At 35.0% G+C, this 24,748-nt stretch overlaps 4 protein-coding genes across 11 annotated transcripts; 3 read left to right on the top strand and 1 right to left on the bottom strand.

The window, feature by feature from the left end:
• Positions 1 to 6,309: 6,309 nt before the first annotated feature.
• On the top strand, positions 6,310 to 10,157 carry LOC105141218 (proline-rich receptor-like protein kinase PERK2). 2 transcript variants are annotated; one of them, XM_011048380.1, is made up of 11 exons: positions 6,310 to 6,626; positions 6,967 to 7,261; positions 7,393 to 7,466; positions 7,579 to 7,697; positions 7,783 to 7,898; positions 7,982 to 8,509; positions 8,604 to 8,852; positions 8,937 to 9,100; positions 9,191 to 9,418; positions 9,498 to 9,647; positions 9,741 to 10,157. In XM_011048380.1, the coding sequence occupies exons 2-11, from the start codon at positions 7,105 to 7,107 to the stop codon at positions 9,993 to 9,995; spliced, it is 2,040 nt and encodes a 679-aa protein (XP_011046682.1). In that variant the 5' UTR covers positions 6,310 to 6,626; positions 6,967 to 7,104; the 3' UTR covers positions 9,996 to 10,157. The 2 variants fall into 2 exon arrangements, with proteins under 2 accessions (XP_011046682.1, XP_011046681.1); XM_011048379.1 differs by lacking the exon at positions 6,310 to 6,626 and having other exon boundaries at positions 6,808 to 7,261.
• On the top strand, positions 10,044 to 19,150 carry LOC105141220 (uncharacterized). Of its 7 annotated transcripts, none has more exons than XM_011048384.1 (4): positions 10,044 to 10,057; positions 16,427 to 16,505; positions 16,917 to 17,866; positions 18,446 to 18,833. In XM_011048384.1, the coding sequence occupies exons 3-4, from the start codon at positions 17,090 to 17,092 to the stop codon at positions 18,467 to 18,469; spliced, it is 801 nt and encodes a 266-aa protein (XP_011046686.1). In that variant the 5' UTR covers positions 10,044 to 10,057; positions 16,427 to 16,505; positions 16,917 to 17,089; the 3' UTR covers positions 18,470 to 18,833. The 7 variants fall into 7 exon arrangements, 6 of the variants coding, with proteins under 6 accessions (XP_011046686.1, XP_011046690.1, XP_011046688.1 ...); XM_011048388.1 differs by lacking the exon at positions 10,044 to 10,057 and adding an exon at positions 18,264 to 18,303 and having other exon boundaries at positions 16,371 to 16,505; positions 18,449 to 18,833; XM_011048386.1 differs by lacking the exon at positions 10,044 to 10,057 and adding an exon at positions 18,264 to 18,303 and having other exon boundaries at positions 16,371 to 16,505.
• Positions 10,477 to 12,371, top strand: LOC105141219 (uncharacterized). The gene is made up of 2 exons (XM_011048381.1): positions 10,477 to 12,003; positions 12,192 to 12,371. Exons 1-2 carry the CDS (start codon positions 11,052 to 11,054, stop codon positions 12,224 to 12,226), a joined length of 987 nt encoding a protein of 328 aa, XP_011046683.1. The 5' UTR covers positions 10,477 to 11,051; the 3' UTR covers positions 12,227 to 12,371.
• A 409-nt stretch (positions 19,151 to 19,559) lies between the features above and the next one.
• LOC105141216 (WD-40 repeat-containing protein MSI2-like) lies at positions 19,560 to 24,144 on the bottom strand. Its single transcript, XM_011048378.1, has 6 exons — positions 23,674 to 24,144; positions 22,513 to 22,836; positions 22,265 to 22,408; positions 21,231 to 21,355; positions 20,616 to 20,711; positions 19,560 to 19,990 (listed from the first exon to the last, which is right to left on the bottom strand). The coding sequence occupies exons 1-6, from the start codon at positions 24,004 to 24,006 to the stop codon at positions 19,759 to 19,761; spliced, it is 1,254 nt and encodes a 417-aa protein (XP_011046680.1). The 5' UTR covers positions 24,007 to 24,144; the 3' UTR covers positions 19,560 to 19,758.
• Between the last annotated feature and the right edge of the window lie 604 nt (positions 24,145 to 24,748).

Genomic DNA, 24,748 nt, shown 5'->3' with positions numbered 1-24,748 from the left:
CCTATATTTAAAATGAACATTTACCATAAATTAAAGGTATCTTATATTATTAGATATATTATTATAAAACATGCTTTAGTTAAGGAGTTATTGATACTTCAAGTGCAAAATAATGATATAAAACCATGATAAAAATGCACTTTTAAGTACTAATCACTCTCCACAGCAAAATGGAGTTTCTGAAAGGAATAATAGGACTATGATGAAGATGTCTAAATTTATTTTGTTTTAAAAAAAAGTTATCTAGGTTTTTATGGGCTGAAGTAGTAAATACTTTAGTATATTTGCTTAATAAACTACCAACTAAGTTTGTTTAAAGCAAAACACCATTGGAAGCATGGTCTAGTGTCTGGCCTACTGCCAAACATCTCAAAATGTTTGGATCATTGTGCTACTTTCATATGTCATCTGCTAAAAAAGGGAAACTTGATAAAAGAGCTTAGAAAGGAATTCTTGTGGGATATGCGGCAAAATCTAAAGATTACAGAATATATAATTTGAATGCAGCTGAAGTTTAGATTAACAGAGATGTTCATTTTGATGAGAATTCCTACTAGAATTGAAAGTTAAAGGAAATTGATCAGATAACCACAATAGCTCTTGAAGCAACAGTAAGAAGTATCAGTGTTGAAGATCACTAGACATTGAAGCAACTTCAAATACAACAGTACTTAAGATGAGGCCATTATCTGATGTTTACGAGATATGTAATCTTGTACAAGCTGAGCCCACAAACTACAATGAAGTTGCAAGAGTTCCAACTTGGATTGATGCAATGAAATCAGAAATTGATTCCATTGAAAGAAATGGAACTTGAAGATTAACAAAACTTCCTGAAGATAAAAAACAATTAGTGTGAAGTGGGTCTTCATAACCAAATTCAATCCAGATGGTTCAATTTTCAAACACAAGGCTATATTAGTTGTTAAAGACTTTTCTCAAGTTGCTGGAGTAGATTATGGTGTTACTTTTGCACCAGTAGCTAGGCATGACACTATAAAACTTATACTTGTACTTGTGGGTCAAAAGGAATGGAAAGTTTACCATTTAGATGTCAAGTTTGCTTTTCTAAATGGTATACTCCTTGAAGAAATCTATGATTAGCAACCAGAAGGCTTTGAAGTTACTAGTCATGAACACAAAGTATACAAGCTACATAAGGCTCTTTAAGGCTTGAAGCAAGCATTAAGGGCCTGATATAGCAGAATTGGTACTCATTTGATTCAACTAGGATTTAAAAGAAGTGAAAATAAAGCTACTTTGTATCTGAAACAAGATGAAAATGGTCTACAACTGATAATATCACTTTATATTGATAACATGCTAGTGACTAGAAGCAATGTAGCAAAGTTTAAAAGAGAAATACAAGATGTTTTTGAAATGTCTGATCTTGGCATCATGAACTACTTTCTTGGAATGGAAATGCATCAATGTAGCTCAGGTATTTTTGTTTCATAAAGGAAATATGCCGGTGATATACGGAAGAAATTCAAGCTTGAATCATGCAAAGAAATAGCAACTTCATTGGCATAAAATGAGAAGATTTCAAAGAGTGATGGTAAGAAACTTAAAATCCCTCTATATTTAGAGGATTAGTAGGTAGCCTATTATACTTGACAGCAATCAAACTTGACTTGGTGTTTCTAACTGGTTTGTTGTCAAGGTTCATAAGTTTACCCAGTAATATTCACATGGTAATTGCTAAGAGAGTGCTGAAATACATTAGAGGAACAGTCGACCTTAGCATTTGATACGCAAATACAAGAGGAGTAAAATTAATTAGATATATAGACAGTGACTAGGCAAGGAGTGTTAATGACATGAAAAGCACTTTTAGGTATGTTCTCACCATTGGTTCAGGTGTAATTTATTGGAATGTAAAAAAAAAATGGAGGCACAATCAATTGTAGAAACAGAGTATATTTCCATGGCGGCTACTGCAAATCAAGCAATCTGGTTAAACAAGTTGCTTGCTGATTTGAGCCAAGAACAAAGCTCACTAGCTGAGCTTTATTATGACAACAAGTCTGTCATTGCTATTGCTGAAAATTCGATTCAACATAGCAGAACCAAGCACATCAATGTGAAATTTCACTTTATAAGAGAAGCCGGGAAAAATCTACTTATGAAGCTTTGTTATTGTCCAACGGATGTTCAACTTGCTGATATGATGATTAAAGCACTTCCTAAATCAAGGCTAGAATTTCTAAGGATGAAACTAATGACATGAAAAGCACTTTTAGGTATGTTCTCACCATTGGTTCAGGTGTAATTTATTGGAATGTAAAAAAAAAATGGAGGCACAATCAATTGTAGAAACAGAGTATATTTCCATGGCGGCTACTGCAAATCAAGCAATCTGGTTAAACAAGTTGCTTGCTGATTTGAGCCAAGAACAAAGCTCACTAGCTGAGCTTTATTATGACAACAAGTCTGTCATTGCTATTGCTGAAAATTCGATTCAACATAGCAGAACCAAGCACATCAATGTGAAATTTCACTTTATAAGAGAAGCCGGGAAAAATCTACTTATGAAGCTTTGTTATTGTCCAACGGATGTTCAACTTGCTGATATGATGATTAAAGCACTTCCTAAATCAAGGCTAGAATTTCTAAGGATGAAACTTGATTTGTCTAAGGTAAATCTCAAATAGGAGTGTTAGAATTTATGAGAATATGCCAGAATATAAAAACTATAATAAATGATGTTGTGACTTGGTCTTTCGTATTACTGTTTTAAAATAGATTTTGCAACAAGATTTTTTTATTTTTTGTTAAGTAGTAGTATCAACAAACTCTAATTATTGTTGCTATTTTTCAGTATTTTCAGTTAGGTTGTATACTTTTAAGTATGTATTCTTTATTTATGAAAGAATTATTTTTTTCTGCTTCAACTCTTCTTTATTAAGAATCTTTTCTATTTCTATATAATTATTTATTTATTCAATTAACAATATTTCAATAATGATATTATCATTAGAGTTTCAATCTCTTCAAAATCTTTTGATTTCTCTCTCTACGTTGAATACATCTTCTAGTACTCCCTAACATGTTTTATTTTCCTAAATATTTATTTAGAGTGTTATTATATGGTAAGTCACGGAGAACTCGTGGGGATGGCATAATACAAGTCAATTCCAATACTCCTGTAAGGACATCACTGTGAAGTTGCCAAATTTTGATTTTTCTTGCATCCTTTCCCGATTTGAGTGTTACACCTTCCGACTTCATTTTTCCAGTGATTAACTGTTTCATGTCAGAGCCTGAGCAACGCTGGTTCGAAGTTTTAGACTTTTGTACTGTGCAATAATGATATATATATATATATATATATATATATATATATATATATATATAAAGCTCAAGAGTCCTAATCATCATTGTGCTACATATCATGAATTAAGATGATTATTTTTTTGTGACTGACCTACCAAACCATGGTAGTTGATCCATCAAATAGTATCATACTAAGCATGGCTACTAATGATAGTTGAAATAATTCAAGAGCGATTGATTGAAACTTTGTACCATTTCTTTCCCCCCCCCTGTAATTCGAAGCCAATTAGCGAATGCTAATCACAACATGCAGTGTGTCCTGTGGAACTTTACAGGCTTTCCCGATGAAAAATTAATTATAAAGTACTTCTCTCAAGTGATGGCGTTAATTATAATCCACTTTGTGTAATATTGAACCACATGATTAGTTGATGGAAAGTGAGTTTGTTTGGCACTTTCTGTATAAAACCATGTATATAATTACCAACAAAAAAGTTGATGGTATGTGTATGGCATACATTATTTTGGAAAATAAAGAATGGAGGCCACACACTCCCGAATCTTGTCAAATTACACACACCAAATTAGATCCATATATCCTCAGCAAAGCTTATGAATCAGGACATATACTATGTAGTCAATGGCCATCAATATTAATAAATAAGAGAAGTCGAACTGGAAATCTTATGGAAAGTATATATTTTAATTCTCATCCACTTTACCAACTCGAGTACCTACTTATGGTTAAACATTAGGCTACTATTGATTAAGAAAAACACCATTTCCTTCACTTAGTTCGACTTGTTGCTTCAGTATTTTTGTGAATTTTGAAGGTTCAAAATGGGATGGTAATATTTTATTTTTTATTAATCAATTTCGGGATTGGGCTCCCTTTTGTGACGAAAAAGAAAAGAAAAGAAAAGAAGGAGAAGGTAAGGTATATATGCTTGTTGGCTAGTCAAAGTATAGTATAAAAGTCGAGTTGTCTGTATACGTGTTGCATCTCCCTTTGACGCATAAAAAAATCGGTAGGCATAGGAATTTACAAGAGTCCCATTAATGTGATTCGTCGGTAGATCTGCTGATGTGCTAACGCATATGACTACAAGGACACTTGACCAACTAAAGTGGCAAGCTGCACGTCGTTCCCGGCAAGTGAGGATCCAGAACTCCCTAGCTCATTGGGTCATGCCATCCTCTGTTTAGGGAATCAATAAGAAATGGAGAATTAAGACCAACCACTCCTCAAAAACCACATCTCTTTATCAGTAGAAGTTAAATCCACATCTCTTTATCAGTATAAAAAGCTTTCTCATATGTTAAATATGAAATCAGCCATGAATTACGACGCTTTCCCATCATAAACCGCTGCGATGTCCGTTTCTCCTATATCTTGTATATTTTCTTGTGAAAAAACAGAGGTTCATGCTATATCTCTAGCTAGCGGTTAAGAGAGGACGATCATGAGGTTGGAGAGCTTTTTTTATTATTTTTATGCAGGCCAGCATTCAATTAACCTTCCAGTGCGCATGTACAACAATGCTACTATCAATTTATTCTCAACTACACGAAATATAAATGTATCTAGACGTATAAATTACTAATATCCATGTCTTTCTAGAAATCAAAGTAGTTCCTAACAAGCACAAGGCCAAGATCATGAGCTAAGCTCACAAGAATTTGAAGATTTGAATAATAATCTATCTTGGGTCAATGATAAAAGCCACCTTCTTTGCCCTACTTCGAAGGTTAGATGATTATAAACTACACAGTAAAAGTAGCCATTAATATTCAATGATCCTCAAGAATTAACTCACTTGTTGCGTCTTTACTTCAGTCTCCACATCAAACTTTATCTCTTTCGGCATGAAAGCGAGAAATGTTTGTTTTTTAAAATATTTTTAAAATAAATATATTAAAATAATATTTTTATTATTATTTATAACATCAGTACATTAAAAAATTAATTTAAAAATATTTTTACACCACAAAAACAAACACAAGAAAAAAATATTAGTGAAATAAGATAAGATAAGCTAGCGAGCACTCTTGTAAATTTTTTTATATACCTGTCTATGCAGGGCATTTTTAAAAAAAAAAAATGTACCCTCTAAAAAATGATCATATACCATATCATAGTGACAATTTTCACCTCTTTTATCGCATGCAAATTGATAGTAAAATTTGATGATATTTGTAGCGTGAGATTCGCTTAAAGCATTTATATTCCATTATCACGTGGAACAGGATATTGCAAACTTGGCCACGTAATTTACATGTAATGATTGTAAATGACTTCAACATGCTTGATAGTGATACGATGACCAACCCCATTTTGGTCTGGAATGGATGCTTTGAAGATTTCCTCAAGCAACCACGTTTATGTTGTGAATTATCAACCACAATGGTTGTTCATTGAAGGCTTGATCCATGTTTTTTTGGGAGAAAAAATGACCTTTGAGCTAGTTTTTTGCTACCCCATTAACTACCTTTACCTCTGTAATTGGGTAAAAAACAGAGTATTGTCTATTGAAATAAGAGATTCGTGACAATTTTACTCTATGATTTAACCCCACAACTTCTCTTTTCTTTTTCATGAACGAAAAAATACTTGATTTGGATGACAAGTAGTATATATAAATACATAATTTAGATGAAGGAAAAGATACGTTGAGGAAAAATTACAATTTACAAAGAAAATATTTTTTTTTTTGCACGAATTCTCTTGCCATTTGGAAAAAATACATAATCCCGGATTACAAGTTTTGGCAAGAGATTATAAATCTCATGTGCTTGGAAAAAACGAAGTCCTAGTATAGCTCAAACATGTGGTTAGATTACCTCAAGACTCGAGACAGCCGGTGGTTATAGAACCTTGCATTGTCCCCTGCAACAACCGGATATCATGGGTTTCCCGCGAAATTTTTCCGGTTTTCTAACCACCTTTAAATAAAAAATGATTAGTGTGCATATAAATTATTTTTTGTTTGTTTTTTAGAAGGAGCAACACTTCCTTCCCGTATTTTATTTTATTTTTTTTAATTTTTCATTAAGCACATAGATCTTCCTGACCACTTTTACCGGGAATTCCCTTTTCTTGCCGACACTTTCTTCACCGTATTCCATTTTTCCATTTTTGTTCTTTACTTGCTTTTTCCCTTTTCTTTAATAAATTAACCCACTTGTTTAACTAATCTTGATAGTCGTCAAAGCACTCGTGTTTAATTTATCAAAAAAAATTCCACAAGTCTCTTAAATTTCATTAACTAAGAGGGTGATGATATTTGGCGGCATTTTCATTTTAAATTCTATGTTGGTCTTGAAAAACAAATGGCTACAGATATATTTAGGTACATCTATTTTGTTGTCTTCTCTTGTTTATCTTATGCATGATTCAGCATTTTTTTTTAAATGTATTTTCAAGATCTTTTTGGGGTATTTATGTTGTAGTCTTAACTCACGGTAGGTTAGCATGCGTACTGATGTATCTGAGATTTTTATTTTTATTTTTATTTTTATTTTTATTTTTATTTTTATTTTTATTTTGAGTTTGGATTATTCAAGAGAATTTGTGAATGGGTAGCATTTATAATTCACATGCGGTAGCTATACGTGCCTAATATGGTGGTGGGGTACGATCCGAGTTTCTTATTCTACCTCATGATTAAAGTAAATTCTGTTGTGTTGCAGAGACTCGAATGATTGTTACAAGAAGTTGGAAGGGAGTTAAAGAGAATAAATTTGCAGAGTTTCTGCAAATTCTAGGATGAACAGAGTATCTAGATGCTTTGATGTTGTGGAAGTGAGCGATCAAGAATAAAAGAGAAAATGACAGTTGAGGAGGAAGCTAAGGCTATTGAGAAGAGGAATGTTTTAGTCGGGATAAGAATAGATAGCCAGAGCAGAGAACTGCTTAGCTGGGCTATTGTAAAGGTTGCTGAACCTGGTGATTGTGTTATTGCTGTTCACGTTTGTGGAAATTCAGGTAATGTCTTGAACAGTCCAGTCAGTTTTTTTCTTTAATTTTTTATTCAATGAGTTTATTAAGTCTTGCATGATTTCTCCCTTTTTTTTCTTTTTCTTTTTTTGTTAATGATACATGAGCTGTTGATGCAGGCCATGCTTTGAGAGACAAGCCTTTGTTGGATAGTTATTTAGAAGTCTACGATGGCCTATGTTCCATGAAGAAGGTCTGCAATCATAAAGCCTTGTAGCGCTTTTTTTTTTCTTTTTGGTTTTTGGCCCCCCATTTGAAAAGCAAAATTTGCAGTTTGAAAATGATTTTTTGCTCTGTGGTTCCAGGTAGGCCTTACTGGTCATACAGCCAAAGGGATATCGGTCAGAAGGACTCTGGTTAGAGAGGCAAAGAACCATGCTGCTGTAGCCATAGTTGTGGGGATCAGTAATCTGGGTGCTCTAAGGTAGGGGCTGGTAGAAATTCAAACTCTGCATTAATCATAGTTTAATGTTTCTTTTCTGATTAGTCTAAACAGATTTCATTTTCAGGGGTTGGGCTTCTACCGCTAGGTATTGCGCTAAGCGACTGCGTCCAACCACAGATGTTTTGGCCATCTACAATGGAAAAATTGTGTTTAGAAGGTGTAACAACAATCAACTACCAGGTTTGGTGCCTGTGTTCTAAGAGTAAAATCCGTTTAATAGATCCTAAGAAGATAATAATTAATGTTGATTTCGATTATGTCAGGTCTCGGCGGTGATCCAAAACCAAGTTTTAAAATAAATGAAAATTTCAGCACTTTTAGAGGAACCCAGTCTGAATTCGGCGATTCTGAGGCAGATACTGAAATATCTAGTTTCGAACTGCTATCAAGATATGAGAGTGAAGACTCAAAGGATGAAGTTTGCAGCATTGTTAGCGTACGTAAGAAGAGATCAAATTCTCTTTTTGCTGGAGATATTTTGGATCAGAGACCTGGTTGGCCCCTACTTCGGAGAGCGAATTCAGCTATTCTAGAGAACTTGCATGTCCGGCAACTATCTGTAGTACAGTGGGCAATGGCTTTACCAGATCGTTCCTCTCCACAAAATCCTCGAATTTCAAATTTTGAAGAAAGAGAGAAAAGTAAAATCTTGGAGGAGATCAATAAGAGTAGTTCTTCTACACTGGCTGAACTAGAAAATGGCCTGGATGTTCTGCTGAAAGCAAGCTTATCCAGTTGCAAATGGTTCAGCTACGAGGTTCTGAAAGGCGCAACTTCGAGTTTTTCTTCAGGTTTTTACCATGAATCAATCACATGAGATAGACTAACTGATTTTTTTTCTCTTCTAGAATGTTCTCATGATAAATTTCTGATCTTGCTTGACAGAAAACTTGTCTGGGAAAGGAGGATGCAACCGTGTATACAAGGGGGTTCTTCCAGATGGCAAGCCAGTGGCGGTGAAGGTTCAGAAGTCATCTCAGGAAGCAATGAAGGATTTTGCTCATGAAATTGCAATCATCTCCTCATTGAACCACAAGCACATCACTCCTCTTCTTGGGTTCTGCATCAAAGATACCGTTCTCATTTCTGTCTATGTTTTTTTTTCTAAAGGAAGCTTAGAGGAAAACCTACATGGTAAGCCTGTATTGACCTGTACATGTTTATCAGGTGAAGCTTGACAGAAACAATTCTGATATGATATTCAAATGACATGTGTAGGAAAGAGCAAAGAAAAATCTCCTTTGTCATGGGAAGTTCGATTCGATATAGCAGTTAAAATTGCAGAAGCCCTATACTACCTGCACAACGAATGTTCTCGGCCTGTTATTCATAGAGATATCAAGTCTTCAAACATTCTTCTTTCAGATGGATTTGAACCACAGGTACTCCGATCTGCCCAGACCATTGTCGGTGGTAAAAAATGGAAACTATTACAAAACTATGACATAACTCATTTTTATTCTATTTGACAGTTATCTGATTTTGGTATGGCAATATGGGCACCGACAACTACGTCATTTGTGACGCAAGGCGAAGTTGTTGGAACATTTGGGTATCTTGCTCCTGAATATTTCATGTATGGGAAAGTCAGCGTCAAAATTGATGTCTATGCTTTTGGCGTAGTTCTACTTGAATTGCTATCTGGAAGGAGACCAATTAGTTCCGAGAGCACCAAGGGCCAAGAGAGCTTGGTCATGTGGGTAAGAGCTCTCTCCACAACTACAACATATACTGCCACTAATGACATGTATTAGTAACAATCAGTTCTGTGAGTTTCAGGCAAAACCAATATTAGAGAGTGGGGATGCAAAAGGCTTAGTGGATCCGAACTTGAATGGAAACTTTGATGAGGTTCAAATGCAGAGAATGGTTCTTGCAGCAACACACTGCATTACACGAGCATCTAGGCTACGACCTCAAATGAGTGAGGTACAAAACTACCCGTTCAAGTCTGCGGCCGGGTTCTCAGGAAATATAATTTGGTTGTCAGATTAGATTTCTTAACTTTTCTTTTTCTTACAGATACTGAAGCTCCTAAGAGGAGATAAAGAATTGGAAGAGTGGGTGAATCCTCAAAATAAGGATCCACTGGATACAGAAAACCAGGATAATGATGATGAAGTTTATCCAAGCTCGAGTGCAGAGTTACATTTAAGTCTTGCGTTGCTTGATGTTGATGATGATTCCACGTCATTTAGTAGTTTGGAGCAAGTAAACAATCTCTCTCTCGAGGAATATGTTAAAGAAAGATGGAGCCGATCATCAAGCTTCAATTAGCTGACTTTGCACTCAATTCAATAATTTTGAAACTTTAAAAGCCAAATTTGCCTCAAAATTCTGTACTTGTAGTTTGTACTGTTGTATTTGTACAGTGAAGGGATAAAGTGTTTGCACCGCACCCTGAGCAGTGAGGTGCTTTGTAGATGCAGATTTGTGAAATCGTTGTTTGGGTTGACAGTGAGAGAGGATTAAGCTCTAAGCCTATCATGAGCTTGTTTTTGAATCTTTGAGGCTACAGGAAAAGCACATAAAGATTGCAATATTTCAAACACACAATTGCACTTGCTCTGTCTGAATCAAAGTCTGAAAAACAATGATCAACGCAACAAGAATTCATGAGAATTTAACTATCTGGATTCTCAGAAAGAAAAGTTAAGAAAGAAAGAACGAAAATCTGTCTATAACCTGTGAACATCTTGATTTATTATTCAGCGGAATTACTGTGCTAGGATGCAAACGTTTTGCGTAAATGATAGTTGCTGCATGGTTTGATTACAATGATTTCAACCTATGGAAGCTTGTGTTGCATTAAATTATCATTGTAATGCAGATCCTACTGAAAACATTAATGAACAGAAAAGCATATGATTCACATTTCGATGACAGGAAAGATCGGTATAGATAGGCAAGAGTCTTGGATACTGAAGCAAATTTATTTACATAGACAACAAAGACAGATTCCGGTGACAGTTTTAGAATGGTTTTGTAAAGGGCAAGGCAATATGTCAGCTTCGGCTAAGTACTGAGCTGTTGGGTATGGAGAAGAAACTGTAGCCTTATTGTTGTTAGAAGCATTGACCCTTGATCATAGATATGTAATTGATTCTAGGAGATCATTTTCATTCTTGTAAAGATTACAATTAATTGTACATGTAATTCTGCAACTATAAATAGAATATCTCACCCACATTTAAGGTGAAGACGTGGTTTGTAAAACACTCATGGTATCAGAGCTTCTGGATTAACCTGCCTTCGATCCTTTCTTCTTCTCTCAAATGGCCACCAAAAACCCTTCTGCCCCTCAGCCCTTCACCACCCTTTACCCTTATTCATATGATCATTGTCAAATTATCTTCTGCTAATTACCTCATTTGGCATAGTCAAATCCTTCCCCTCATTGAGAGCCAGGACCTTGTCGGTCATGTTGATGGTTCCATTGTTCCACCTCCAAAATTTGATTCTCCCAACTCTCAAACACCAAATGACAAATATTTGGCCTGGAAAGCAATCGATCAACGCTTGCTTTGCCTCCTCCGATCCTTCCTAACTGAAGAAGCATTGGCTGATATTGTTGGACTCTCCACCGCTCATGACGTCTGGCTTGCTTTGGAAACAACCTTTAATCACGAGTATAAGACACGAGAAATCCACCTCAAGGATGAATTGCAGTCGATGAAGAGAGCCACCAGGTCTGTCATGGACATTGCCCGTGTCTTCAAGGGATTCTGCGACGAGCTACACACCACTGGACGTCTAGTTGACAATACCGACAAAGTGCACTGGTTTCTTTGTGGATTTGGTGCTAAATTTTCAAGTCTCTCTTCTGCCCAGATGGCCCTCGCTCCGCTTCCATCATTTGTTGACCTTGTCTCCAGAGCCAAGAGCTTTGAATTATTCCAAAAATCTTGCGTCACCTACTGTTGTTGCTGCCTTCACTATCACAGGTCGCAACTGGCAGCCAAGGAATCAACCACACTGGAGGACCAATCCTGGACAGCAACCTCGCACCTCTGGATAGTTCTCCCGTCATCAGCACTCAACCAAGGACGCAATTATGGCCAAGCACGTCGCCCTCCACGTTGCCATATATATTGCGCTGATGCACACTTTACAGACCAGTGTCCTCAGCACTATTCTCATGCTTCAACCGCTCATATTGCTGAGGCTTTCAATGATTCTTGCTCACTTCATAACTCGGAAAGAGTTGATTGGTCCCTGAACATGGGGGCTTTAGCTCATGTGTTTAATGATCCCTCTATTTTGGATCACGCAAAATCATATAATGGTAAGGACTCTCTAATTGTGGGCAATGGTACATCGTTAACGAAAGGTTGTTTGTCTCCCAATCCATATATTCATTTATTAGGTGTCTTGTTTGCTCCACATCTTACCAAAAACCTACTTTCCATTAGCAAATTGACATCTGATTTCCCTTTGGTTGTTATCTTTCTTAATGATTGTTTTTTTGTTTAGAATCATCAAACAAGAAGAGTAGTAGCAACCGGTAATATGCTTGGCGGCTTGTATGTGCTAACGCGAGGAACATCGGCTTTTATCTCCACCCTAAAAAATAAACTGTCACATGCTTCCTATGACTTATGCCATTCTTGCAGAGGACATGTAAACAATTCTTTTATTTCATCTTTAAATAAAAAAGGCCATCTTTCTCCTACCTTCGCCTTATTTATGCAGCACCTGTCAACTTGCAAAAAGTTGTCGTCTACCATATCTTAGTAATGAATGCCGATCCTCTAACATTTTAGATCTTGTTCGTTGTGATATATTGGGGCTCTTTCTCGTAAAATCCAACTCTAGATTTACCTATTATATGTTGTTCTTTGAAAACTATTCTCACTTCACTTGGTTTTATCCATTAAAACTCAAATCTCACTTCTTTTAGAGTTTCCTAAAATGTTATTAATTTATGAAAACACAATTCATTACTTGTCTCAAAGTTTTTCGAAGTGATGGTGGCGGGAAATTCATCAACTCCCATTGTAAACCTTATCTTTGTTCATCTAGCATTCCTCATTAATTTTCTTATCCCTGTATACCTACCCAAAATAGTTGTGTTGGACATAAACATCATCATCTAACTGAAATTAGCTTTGCCTTTCTTTTTCACTCTCATCTCTCAACTCAATTCTAGGTTAATGCTTTTAGCATTGCTGACTTGCATCATCGATCGCTTGCCTATTTCTCTATTTTATGCTAAGTTAGCTTTTGAAATTTTATTTTATAGATCTCTCAATTATACTACTATTCATCATTTTAATTGTTGAGTATATCCTTATTTACATTATTATATGGCTCACAAATTCTCACCTCATGGTGTTCCTTGTATTTTTCTAGGTTATTATTCATTTCATAAAAGCTTTTGGTTGCCTAGATCCTTTTACTTATAAAATCTACATTACTTGTCTTGCATAATTTGATGAACGACATTTTTCGTCTAACTCTACCTCTCAAGCTAAGCCCCTCACGGGCCTCACCCTTTATAGAATATTCTACTTATTTATAACCGAGTGTTTCTTCAATTGCACTTACATTTCTACCTCTTAAGTTTCACAATTACTCAGTTCTTTAATAATCCATGTGTTATTTTTACTTATCCATCTAATGAGTCTTTGCAAGTCATTGAACCCCTTGTAGGTTGCTCCTCATCCACTTCAGCATCTAATTCACATCCTCAGGTGGTATCAACTAACTTTTCAACAGAGTAATTATCTTTTTATTCAAATATGCTCAATTCTCGTTCAATAGTTACATATGTTAAGGCTAATACTTTTAATTCATCAACATGTAAATTTTACTACCTTATGCTCTTCCAATCTTATTACAGCTCTATTAGCCTCCATTGACCCTAAAAGGTTCAAATCTACTACTAAGAATCCAACCTAGATTGCTATCACTAATGAAGAAATATGAGCTCTATAGAATATTCAAACTTGGGTTTTGGTTCATCGTGGTACCAACACCAATATTGTGGGCTTTAAATGGGTGTTCCGAATCAAATATTATTTTGATAGCTCTATTAACAAATTTAATACATGTCATTTCACAAAGTGTTATACGCAAACACTTGGTCTTGATTACACTAATACCTTTAGTCTTGTTATAAAGGCTACTACTATCCTTGTCATTCTTTCTCTTGTTGTCACCTACTAGTGGCTATTTCATCAATTTAAAATCAAAAATAACTTCCTTAATGGCATTTTCAATGAAAATATCTATACGGAGTAGCCTCTTAGCTATATCAATCCTTGTCTTTTTATCATGTTTATCATCTCAAGAAAGTCATGTATCGTCTCAAGTAAACACCTTATGCATGATTTCACTAGTTCAACTCCTTTCTTATCTGAAATGGGTTCATTTGCAGTCATGCTAACACCTCTTTATTTGTTTTTCATAAGCACTTTGCTATTATTTCTTTCTTTCTTTATGTTGACGACATTTTTATTATTGGCAACAACATGTCTCTTGATAGTTTCACTCATAAACTTCATTTTGAGTTTGTTATTAAAGATTTGGACTCTCTCAGCTACTTTCTTGAACTTAAAGCCACACCTATTAGTGATGGATTTTTTCCTGATTAGCTCAAATATATACATGATATCTTGAGTCAAGCTCAAATGCTTGACAACAAATTTGTTGCTACACATATAATTGTCTCTTAATATCTCTCTACAATGGTCCTTTATTTTTTGTTCTCACCTTATATAGGTTTCTCATTAATGCTTTTTAATATCTCACTATCATGCAACCAGATCTCTCATGTTTTTAACTCTGTCAATTGATTTTTACATGCTCCTACTACTAACCATTTTTAAGTCGTCAAACTCATTCTTCGTTATATTAAAAGCAGTCTTTATTTTGACATCAGTTTTCAGTGTTCTACCACATCTGCAACTCTCATTGTCTCCTCTAATGCTGACAATGCTAGTTGTCCCGACACTCATCATTCAACTTTCGGGTAATTTAGTTTTTTAGAGTGCTAAAAACTAACCATCTCCCGTTCTAGCTATGATTCTGAATATTTTGCACTCATACATACTGCTATTAAACTCCTTTGGCTTACTCATTTATTGCGATATCTTAGGGTTTTTATTTCTAACTCACCTCTCTTTTTATGTGATAACAAGAGTATCATATTCATGAGCTCTAATCCAATTACTCATAAACACACCAAGCATGTTGAATTAGAATATCACTTTTTGCGCAAACTTACACTCACCAATAGAATTTACAATTGATATGTGCCTTCTCATCTTTAAGTTGTTGATATCTTAACCAAGAGTTTTCCTCGCTCTCTCTTTAAGTTCTTTTTATATCAAGCAAAACTCGCTCTCTCTTTAAGTTCTTTTTATATCAAGCTTCACATGCAATCAAATCACATGTGGGAGTGTTACTGTCAAGGAATTTTTCAAAGATATAATTACAAATTATCTTGATGATAATGTAATCTTACCATTATTAGAAGCATTGACCCTTAATTATAGCTATGTAATTAATTATAAGAGACTAGTTCTATTCTTATAAAGATTATAATAAATTGTACAAGTAATGTTGCAACCAAATAGAATATCTCATTCACATTGAAGATGTAGTGGTTTGTAAAACACTCAATCTTTTTTTTTTCTTGATTTCTCAACTAGGCTAACCAACTCGAGATCCAAGACCAATCTTGAATCGAACAAGAAAAAATTTAAATTTTTTATTTAAAATAATATCATTTTAAGTTTAAAAAAATTGACAAGATAAATCTATTAGGAGCACAACCTTACTCTTAGAAGGGTTTTATTACCATGAACAAATATTCATTGGATTGCTAAATGAGGTCCCACAATTTTAGATGTTAAACTAGCGAGATAAATTTTAAATCTTATATGCTAAGTTGCTCATTATAATGATTCAATTAATAAGTGATTATATATCTTTTCTAGTTAGAATTTCTCTTTTTTTTTTTCAAATAAATTTGATTTTTATTATTTTATTTACTTATTTGAAGAATAGAATAGGTTCGACTTCAATACCAAATCATTAAAATCATGATATGTTTTGTTATGAATTAATTTGCATGATGGAATAGACGGCATGCAACTTGAAAACTAGATTAAAAAAATATATGATACAAATAGAATAATTTATAACATTTTATTTATTTTAAAAAAAAATAGATAAATATACTGAAAAAAATAAATTAGAAATAAAAAAATTAAAATTAAATATTTTTATTAGATTTTGTTGTGTCTTCTTATAAATAAATTTTAGGAAAATAACTAAGTTTTTTTATATTAATATGGATATCCAAATTAGCTTATATGTATTTTAATTAATTTTAAAAATTTTAAAATTAATAACTATATAAAATTTTAATAACTTTAAAATTTATCAAATAATAATATATAAGAAAATAAATCTAAAATGTAATTTGTTTAGCTACGCCAAAATTAGAATAACTAAATACAATAAAATCACCAACAATTAAAACATATCCATACTTGTGGGCCCATGACTGAAGCCCTTGTGGGCCCTCTACATGATCTGAAAAACTGAATTTAAAAAGTGGACGGTAGTAACTTAGAAAATTCTCAGCTAGTATGGCCCACAAAGAAATGTCTTCATTCAATAAAGCAAAATCCACCATGCAATTTCTCAATATTTTTTAATTTACAAACTAGTCCCTCAATTACCTATAAAATTGTAAGGAGTCCTAAGAATCCATCTCTCTCGACTTCGTTGGAGAGCTTTGCTTTTATGGAATAAGAACCAAATTCCTCTTCTCTGGTACGCTTATTCACACTTTCTTTAGCTTTATTAGTCTTCTTTTTAGGGTTACTTTTATTCTTTCTGAGGAAATGCCACCTAGTGTTAGGGTTTCAATTTTCTTTTGATGATTATGGTTTTTGATGGATTCTATCTTTATTCTGTTCTTTTTATTTCTATCCCTACCTTTCTGTCATTGCCACATAAACCTTAATTTTATCGAAGTATTGTCTTAAGTTCTCTGTTTTAGTTTCATGTCATTGTAAAGTGTTCTCTTTGTTGTTGTTTTTTTTTAATGATTGTTTGAATTGTTATGTCTTTTGCTTTGAATTGTTATCTGGATCGTGATTGAGTTAGTAGAATTTATGATACTTTAGCATTTTGTGTTTGGGTTGTGGATGATTTGCTTGCTTAAAAATTCCTCATTTGCAGCTTAGGAGTACATTTTTGTGCTCACTAATTTGTCATCTAGGTGTTGCTGAATTCTGTTAAAGGGTGGAACTCTAGTGAAATTATCATCCGGGTCAGCATCAAAATTTCGAATTCATATTTTCTTCACTGGATTTTGGGTTTGCTTCTCTTTTGTTTGGTAAATTTCTGCTTCAATGGACGATGGGGAGTTAGATTTTTCAAACCAAGATTTGTTATCTAGTCCAAATATCGGTGAGATTCCAAGCAGTTGTTCTTTTGATTTCTTGGATGAGCTACTGAAGGACTCCCATGCTTGTACCCATACACACACATGCAATCCTCCTGGTCCTGACTATTCTCACACACACACTTGCTATCATGTGCATACAAAAATTTTGCCCCCTGCCGAGGACAAGGTTGTAAGTGATGATACTGCGGAGTCCACGGATAAAAAATCAAAGAAACAATCGTCAGGCAATAGGGAGGCTGTCCGAAAGTACAGGGAGAGGAAGAAGGCAAAGGCTGCATCTTTGGAGGATGAAGTTAAGCATTTGCGAGCTTTGAACCAGCAGTTACTGAAGAGGCTGCAAGGACAGGCTGCATTGGAGGCAGAGGTTGCAAGACTCAAGTGTTTACTTGTGGACATTAGGGGGAGGATTGAAGGGGAAATTGGATCGTTTCCATATCAGAAATCAGCCAATAATGTGAATTTGGCCAATCCAAATGTTCCTGGTTCTCTTGTGATGAATCCATGCAACATACAGTGTGATGGCCAGATTTATTGTCAGCGTCCTGTGCTGGATAGCAAAGGTGGAGAAGGTGCACCAGTGAATGGGCAAGGGTTTAGCAGTTGTGAGCTTGAGAATCTTCAGTGTATGGAGTATCAGAATTCAGGAATGATAGGCTTATCTGGGTGTAGCCTTGGGAATGAAGCAACAAATGGCAATTCTTCCAGTACAAATAAGAGAAAGGTGAAACTTAGTGTTATCATTTTGTTTTAATTAAATCATGAATGTGGGATGAGCAGATTGATTAACAAGCAACTTGAGTATAATTGGTTTGATCTTTGTTTTCAAAAAACCTCGTTCTTACACTTGTTTGCCTTATTACTATAGACTGTTGGAGGATGAACTGTGGAAAATTAGTTAAAGCACTTGTTGCATTTTGTTTAATATGCAACTAAAAAGCATGTGGAGCAAGTGTGTTTTTGTTAAAAGACTCTGATTGCATATAGCAAATGAAGTAAATGTTGAAGGGGTATGAGTGAGAACCATCCATGGAAGTTTGCAGAAGGTACTTGTTCGCATTTCATCTCAAGAGGTCATCTTATTCACATTGTATGTTACCTGTAAAAATGATCCCAATCTGGAGAAAAGTGTTATTATATGATTTACCACCTTTGAAAAAGGTAGTTGCCAGATACATGTAAATTTAAGGTGTATTGAATGGTCTGAAATACAATGTCGATGTCTTCTTGTAGTCATATTGATCAAGTAGCTAATTAACCTAACATGGATTTTGTGACTGATTGTGGCGTTTTTATCTGTTAGAAGGGGATCGTGGAGCAAGTTTAAGCTGAAAAAACTGCCAAACCAAGGTCAGCCTTTTCTGTGAGGATGCATGTGCTTCCCCAAAGTACTTATGTTGCGAGGCAGCATCAGCTTCATCAAGATGCTTTGTTGGGTTTGGTTAGGTTTTAATTATTTTCCCGTTTTTATTTATGCATTTCATCTAGGTATTGGCTTAGCGTTTATCTGCTGTAGCTGCCTAGTTGGTGGTTCGGTTAGTTTGTGATATTGTTTGAAAAACGCTTCGTAAAATGGAGACTTGGTGGATCTTTTGCTGGTAGAACTTATTTGTAGAGACCAACCTGTGATTTTTCTATGAAGCTGAACTTATATTTACAAAGCTTAATTCAATCTTGTTCTTTATATCCAAGCATGATCTTATTCAAAGTTTAGTATTACAAAAGTAAACCATCCGAATGAATTTTGTGTTTCAGTGAAACACATATCCCATCTATAAGATGATTCGATCTAGGTGGACTCGTTGAACATGAGATCAAAAGCCCAAGTAGTCTAATGGAAGGTACGTACAGAGGAGACAAAAGCGAGGCTCGCCATTCGCAGTGGAGGACTTAATGATCCTATTTATTCTTGTATGAAGAAATCATGATTTTTTTGTCAAAAGACACCTTTTGTTATGTGTAAATTCTCAAAAGATTTTCTCAAAATAGAAATCCGTGATCACATGCATTTTACCAGAACGTAGGCCTAGCTTTGGCCAAGCACATGCAGTCTTAAATTCCGCAAGGTACCTCGCTAACGAATTCAGGTTAGCAGAGAATCTTGCCTGCTCTCTTGTAATAATATGGTCCATTGGGTTCATTTTTTTATGAGAATTTCAATTGATCACTAAAAATGAAATAGATTTTTATTTACTTTTTTCATCATAAAGTTTTTCTTTTAAGAATTTCTTGCCATATTTAGATATTTTACTTGAATTTCTTAAAAAGAATAAAATTCATTTCTCAAATTCAGTCAGAGAATCATAACCTAATGGAATGTATCCAAGCATGATCCTATTTCAAAATTCATAACTCCAATTCTCATCGCGCATGCACAATGATGCATAGACAAAATAAATGCTTTGGAAGCAGTTACATCAGTGATATTCTAAAAATTTATCCCATGAAACACAACATTCATATGGCTTTCAACTCCAATCAACAAGTATTAGGCATAAAGTTCCAGAAATTGCATATAAAACGTTGAAATTAACAAAAGCGGATCATGTTAGGTGCAAAAGGAAAAACAAATCACCGTTCGTTGCCTAATTATAGCTACAAAGATTGGCTTTTTGCTCACTTTTCAGCTGGAGGAGGCTCATCAGGAGCCACTATGTCATCATCACCATAAATACTTTCAGCCATTTGCCACACTTGAAGGGTATTGTCATCAGCCACACTTGAGATGACCCATGATTCATTTTTATTCCATGAAAAATCTGATATCTTTGCCTTGTGACCTCCATGAGAGAAAAGAAGTTCTGGCGGGCCATCATCAGCATCTAACTCCAACTGCTCCTCGCCGATCCTGAAGGCATCAAAATTTGTGGTCAGACAAGTTGAAACACGATCTTTGGTGTGTGCTGTCAACGCATAGCAAGAGCTGGTTCGTAACCATTCATCTTGTTCGCATTAGTTCTAAATTCGTGAATTGAAATAAGGGATATCCAGGCTTGAAATAAACAGGGAACTTGGATATTTTTTATGAAACAAAAAGAATAATATTTTAAAAACACATCCAGCCTATATCGATAAAACTAGAAAGTTAGACTTTCGTTGTTAAAAGTATGTAGGATAATTAAGGCATTCACATGATGATGAAAATGCAGTGATTTGGGGATGACACAACTGACCAATCGAAGTTGCTAAACACTGTAGTCAGCAGCAATTGCTAATAATCAAGCTACAGTCAACTAGCAACTCGGGTGAATCTTCATTTTAAATTTAATAGAGGGAAGAAGGACAAGAGATCATCCAAACCCCATCCCATCTCTTTCCACCGAATTTAACAAAGGCTCAAGCTGAACATTAATCAGAAGAAACAAACGAGAGAGAGATGGAGCAAAAGAAAACCCCACCATACTTGAAAAGAAAAAAATCAACACTAAATTACTCCATCTTAGAACATATTCATGAACGTCTGTTGGAAATACCTGTTCAGATCCCAAATGTTCAATCTTCTATCATCAGCGGAGGATGCTAACACTGTTTCATGATTAGGATCCCATTCTACTTGGAATACCTCTTCTCTGTCAGAAATAAACATCGTAACATATACAAGTAGTCAATGTCATGAGGAATAAACAACAAATACAGAAGAAATTCCAGCACATACCCAGCAGCCGGAATACAGGCCCATCCAGAAAACATCACTTGTTTTTTTTATATAAACAAAAACTTAAACAACGGTCACATATTTTACTGTGGTATTAATATAAGACGGCCAGTGGCTTCATCAAAAAAAAAATAGAGGGAGGGGGGGTTAATGGACACATTGATTTACAAGCACAGAAAGTTTCACCATTCTTGATACCAACAAGGTTCGGATGTTATTTATAACCATTTGTGTCTCCAATTGGTAAACAGAGGGAATGCCAGTGAAATAGCACGTTTGTATAACACAGCTAAAACATTAGAAAGTCAATTCCCAAAGCTGTAAGACAGTTCAGTTTTACAGATGCATTCCAAAAGGGTAAATACCTTTCTGAGTACAATAACAGCTATGTCAGCAACTATAATCGAAATCATGCAAGAGGCAGAAAACATACGTGTGACTACTTAAAGCATGCAGTGGTACAGTCAGCTTCCGCACATCAAACAGACCAACAGTTGCATCTGAAGAAGCTGTGGCCAGAATCCATTCATTGTATGGATTGAATGATAGATAGTTAATCTGGTACCAAGAAAAAAATGTTATGAGAAAGAGAACTTTTCAAGATCAAAAAGAAGATTTCAAAAGCAAAGCTGCCAAAAGAAAGTCACTACTATTACAATAAGTAGACAGGCAGGTATTCCAAAACAAAAACAAGACCTACTTTTATTTGTCATTCTGTTGAGGATAACAGGCAGCTCAGCTACAACTACATTATTGACACGGAATAAAAACCAGCTTGCAGATATAGCATCACCAGGCATTGCATCTTTGTTAAAAGATGACATGTTTCTGTTTTGTTTTTTGAGTTGAATTAAAAGCTAAACGGTAAGACAATTTTGGGTAGGCATCTGCTCATTTGGAAGAACACTACCAATCAGTTGAAGACATGATTCCATATATACGTACAGCAATGCACATGCACCACAAACATGTGCAAAAACAGGTGCAGATAACACTGTCAGGCAGATCTTGTCACAATTTCAGCCAAAGCTCCTCTCTTCGAGCAATAAATAATTATTAATCAAAATTCACCTCTACAAGCAATGAATTAAATTGTCAGGTATATTCTAATCAGTCAAAATTCAAGCCATTCTTCCTCTATTCAAGAAATAAATTAATACTAATCCTATATTAACCTCTTCAAGCAATGGCATAAGAGACAGAAAGTTTAAGCAAATGAGTATGGGATAAATTGAACGAAATGTTTAAGCTAGTGAATATAGAACACAAATTGAAAGGAAAGTTCAAGTAAAAGATAGCAGCATAAGACAAGTAAAAAAAAATTTCTCTGGTAGGCTAGTAGCAACTTCCAGGACCAATAAGGTCTCAAATGTCAGGATTGAAGGTTAGAATAGAAAAGATAATACAAAAGCATGCTTACACAAGAAAAACAAGCATACAAACTAAATCGTGGCAAGATTGCTTCACCTCTTTCTTGTGAGCTTTAACAGAATGTTGGGTTTGATTTGTGCGCATGTCCCAGATCACTAATCGACAATCATCCCCCACAGAACCAAACAAATTTTCATTCTTCAAGTGCCATGACACATCTTCAACCACACTTTCATGGGCCTATCAAAGCATTTCCAACTCCAACAATGAACCTTTTAACACACCATGATTGCAAAGATTAACTTTATCGATTAAAATGGGGATAGAAAAGGTCCTGAGGTTACCTCATAAACTTGCAATGCACCAAGCACTTTATCTTGAGCATTGGCAGACACATCCCACAAACATATTTTATTATCATGTGAGCCACTCACAAGATAACCCTGTTTAAATGGACTCCACGACAATCCATACCCTTCTTTATCATGACCAATTAACCTTAAATCCGGATCACAGCCATCCCTTTGTTTCCTCTCCGCTTGTTTGGTAGAATCAAACACATAAACCTCACAGCCACTTGTCTTTGCACCAACAATAGCAGGATTTTGCGGCATACACCGTGCTCTGTTCACCTCTCCATCAACACGTATCTTCTGTGTAATTTCCACCTATTAATCCAAAAAAGAAAGCGTCAGCTACAATTTTCTTTTTCATTCAGAAATGGATTGAATACTCGACAAAAATGATAATTGAGGAGAGGTTACGCTAATGCAAAATTTCAGCAGAAAACCTCATGTTCAGCAAACATTTCTTTAAACCAAAAATGACAAGGATATGGAGCATTCAATTATTGCAACACCCATTTCATAACTTAATAATCAAGGTCATCAATTATATCGGAAACTGAAAATAAGAAAGCATATATCACCAGTATGTAAGGCACATGTATAGACTATTTCAACGCAAATACAAAAGTAACAGTTGATAGCTAATATTTAAAATCCATCAAAAACAATACGGGGGGTTCAAACTACATATCATGCAAAAACACATCATGTCTTGTCACATTTCAGCTAGTAAAACACAGCCCAAAATTTGACTCAGGGCACAAAAAAACAACATTAAACGTTCATAGCCCAAGAAAGCACACTCAGAAACAGCATTCAGCAAGTGATTTTGTCAAACACTCGTTACCCACAAAGAAACCTAAAAAAATAGCAATAAAACTTTGACCTCGTGAATCATAAAATAACTGCTGACCCGAGGCTGCAGACGCAGCTTATGACCCAAGAATAAAAAATCAATACCGGAGTATAACAACATCTCAGCTAGTAATTTCATCAAACATCTAATTCCGGCGAAAAACAAAACCAAAAATTTGAACTTTCAACTTCATGGTCACAGAATTTGCTCAAAATTCGATAAAACGCTTATAACAAACAAAAAAACATTTTAGATCAGTAATTTTACCATGCACTGAATAAACCCCACAAACCAAGTCTCACCTTAGGAATCACAGAATCCGCAGAACTGCAACTAGTGTCAATCTTGGCATCAGAGACGGAAGTCGGCAGCACAGCATCAGCAACCATAAGAAAGTTGGGGAAATCATCGGAAGTGTGAGTGCCAAGAACCAGCTTGTGAATAGAGAAAGACGAGGGGTCAGTTGGGTGAGGCAGTGGTGCAGCAAGAGGCACCCACTGGACAGTGAGAGATGGCCACTCGAGAGGGTGGGAGATGACGAGATCATAGAGAAATGGCGTGTTCTTCTTCCATACAGAGAATTCTTCGTCAAGTTGATCTTGTCCCGCCTCTTGATCATCCTCCGCTGCTGCCATTTTTCTCTTCTTTATGCAGATTTTTTATTTCCTTTTTCCCTTTTGCGTGGGGGTTTTATTTAGGGTTTTTAATTTCCCGCTAAAATTGTGAAGAGAGAGGGGTTCAGCACGAATTTTTCTTTAGAACAAAGCCCGAGTTCATTTAACCCAGCAGATTTATGTAGGACCCACCATTCTGAAGGAGACTGCGTGATGAACTACATACAATAATAATATATCATAAAACTATATATTTAGTAGAAAAAAACAATATTCTCAATAAAAATAAATAAATAAAACAATAATAATTACCGAAATAAAAGAAGAATATTCTAATTTCATATCATGTTATAAATGTACTTGTACTCCAACTTCTTCTCAATAATACTCTATTTATAATTTAAGTACATTAATACTTATAAATCTATTTAGAAGAAAATATATCTAAAAGCAATCAATATATTCAATAAGAATAAATAAAAAAAGTTACACCTTGGAAAAAACCTATTGTAATAATTTACGAGGTAAAGGAATAGAGGTATAATTATAATGTTAAAATAAGAATAAATAAAAAAAGTTACACCTTAGAAAAAACCCTATTGTAATAATTTACGAGGTAGAGGTGTAGAGGTATAATTATAATTCTATCCCTAAAAACTCTAAATGTAATGTGATAAAAGATGCAAATGCAGGATTGTAATTCCACCCCGTATCTTATTCTCTTCTAGCCAAGGTTGTCGCCGCTAATTATTGAGTAAGCAGT

This window comes from Populus euphratica, unplaced genomic scaffold, assembly GCF_000495115.2.
Source record: "Populus euphratica unplaced genomic scaffold, PopEup_1.0 scaffold115.1, whole genome shotgun sequence".
NCBI classification, from domain to species: Eukaryota; Viridiplantae; Streptophyta; class Magnoliopsida; order Malpighiales; family Salicaceae; genus Populus; species Populus euphratica.
This window is presented reverse-complemented; position numbering and strand designations above follow the sequence as displayed.

Bases quoted from the DNA above. Each gene is read 5' to 3' on its own strand.
- LOC105141218 (XM_011048380.1), top strand. From the start codon at position 7,105: ATGACAGTTGAGGAGGAAGCTAAGGCTATTGAGAAGAGGAATGTTTTA. The intron at 7,262-7,392 runs GTAATGTCTTGA...CTGTTGATGCAG, and splicing joins TCACGTTTGTGGAAATTCAG to GCCATGCTTTGAGAGACAAG. The intron at 9,419-9,497 runs GTAAGAGCTCTC...TGTGAGTTTCAG, and splicing joins AAGAGAGCTTGGTCATGTGG to GCAAAACCAATATTAGAGAG.
- LOC105141219 (XM_011048381.1), top strand. From the start codon at position 11,052: ATGATCATTGTCAAATTATCTTCTGCTAATTACCTCATTTGGCATAGT. The intron at 12,004-12,191 runs GTAAGGACTCTC...TTTTTTGTTTAG, and splicing joins TCACGCAAAATCATATAATG to AATCATCAAACAAGAAGAGT.
- LOC105141220 (XM_011048384.1), top strand. From the start codon at position 17,090: ATGGACGATGGGGAGTTAGATTTTTCAAACCAAGATTTGTTATCTAGT. The intron at 17,867-18,445 runs GTGAAACTTAGT...TTTATCTGTTAG, and splicing joins CCAGTACAAATAAGAGAAAG to AAGGGGATCGTGGAGCAAGT.
- LOC105141216 (XM_011048378.1), bottom strand. From the start codon at position 24,006: ATGGCAGCAGCGGAGGATGATCAAGAGGCGGGACAAGATCAACTTGAC. The intron at 22,409-22,512 runs GTAACCTCAGGA...ATGCTTTGATAG, and splicing joins GTGCATTGCAAGTTTATGAG to GCCCATGAAAGTGTGGTTGA. The intron at 21,356-22,264 runs GTGAAGCAATCT...TCTTGGTACCAG, and splicing joins TTAAAGCTCACAAGAAAGAG to ATTAACTATCTATCATTCAA.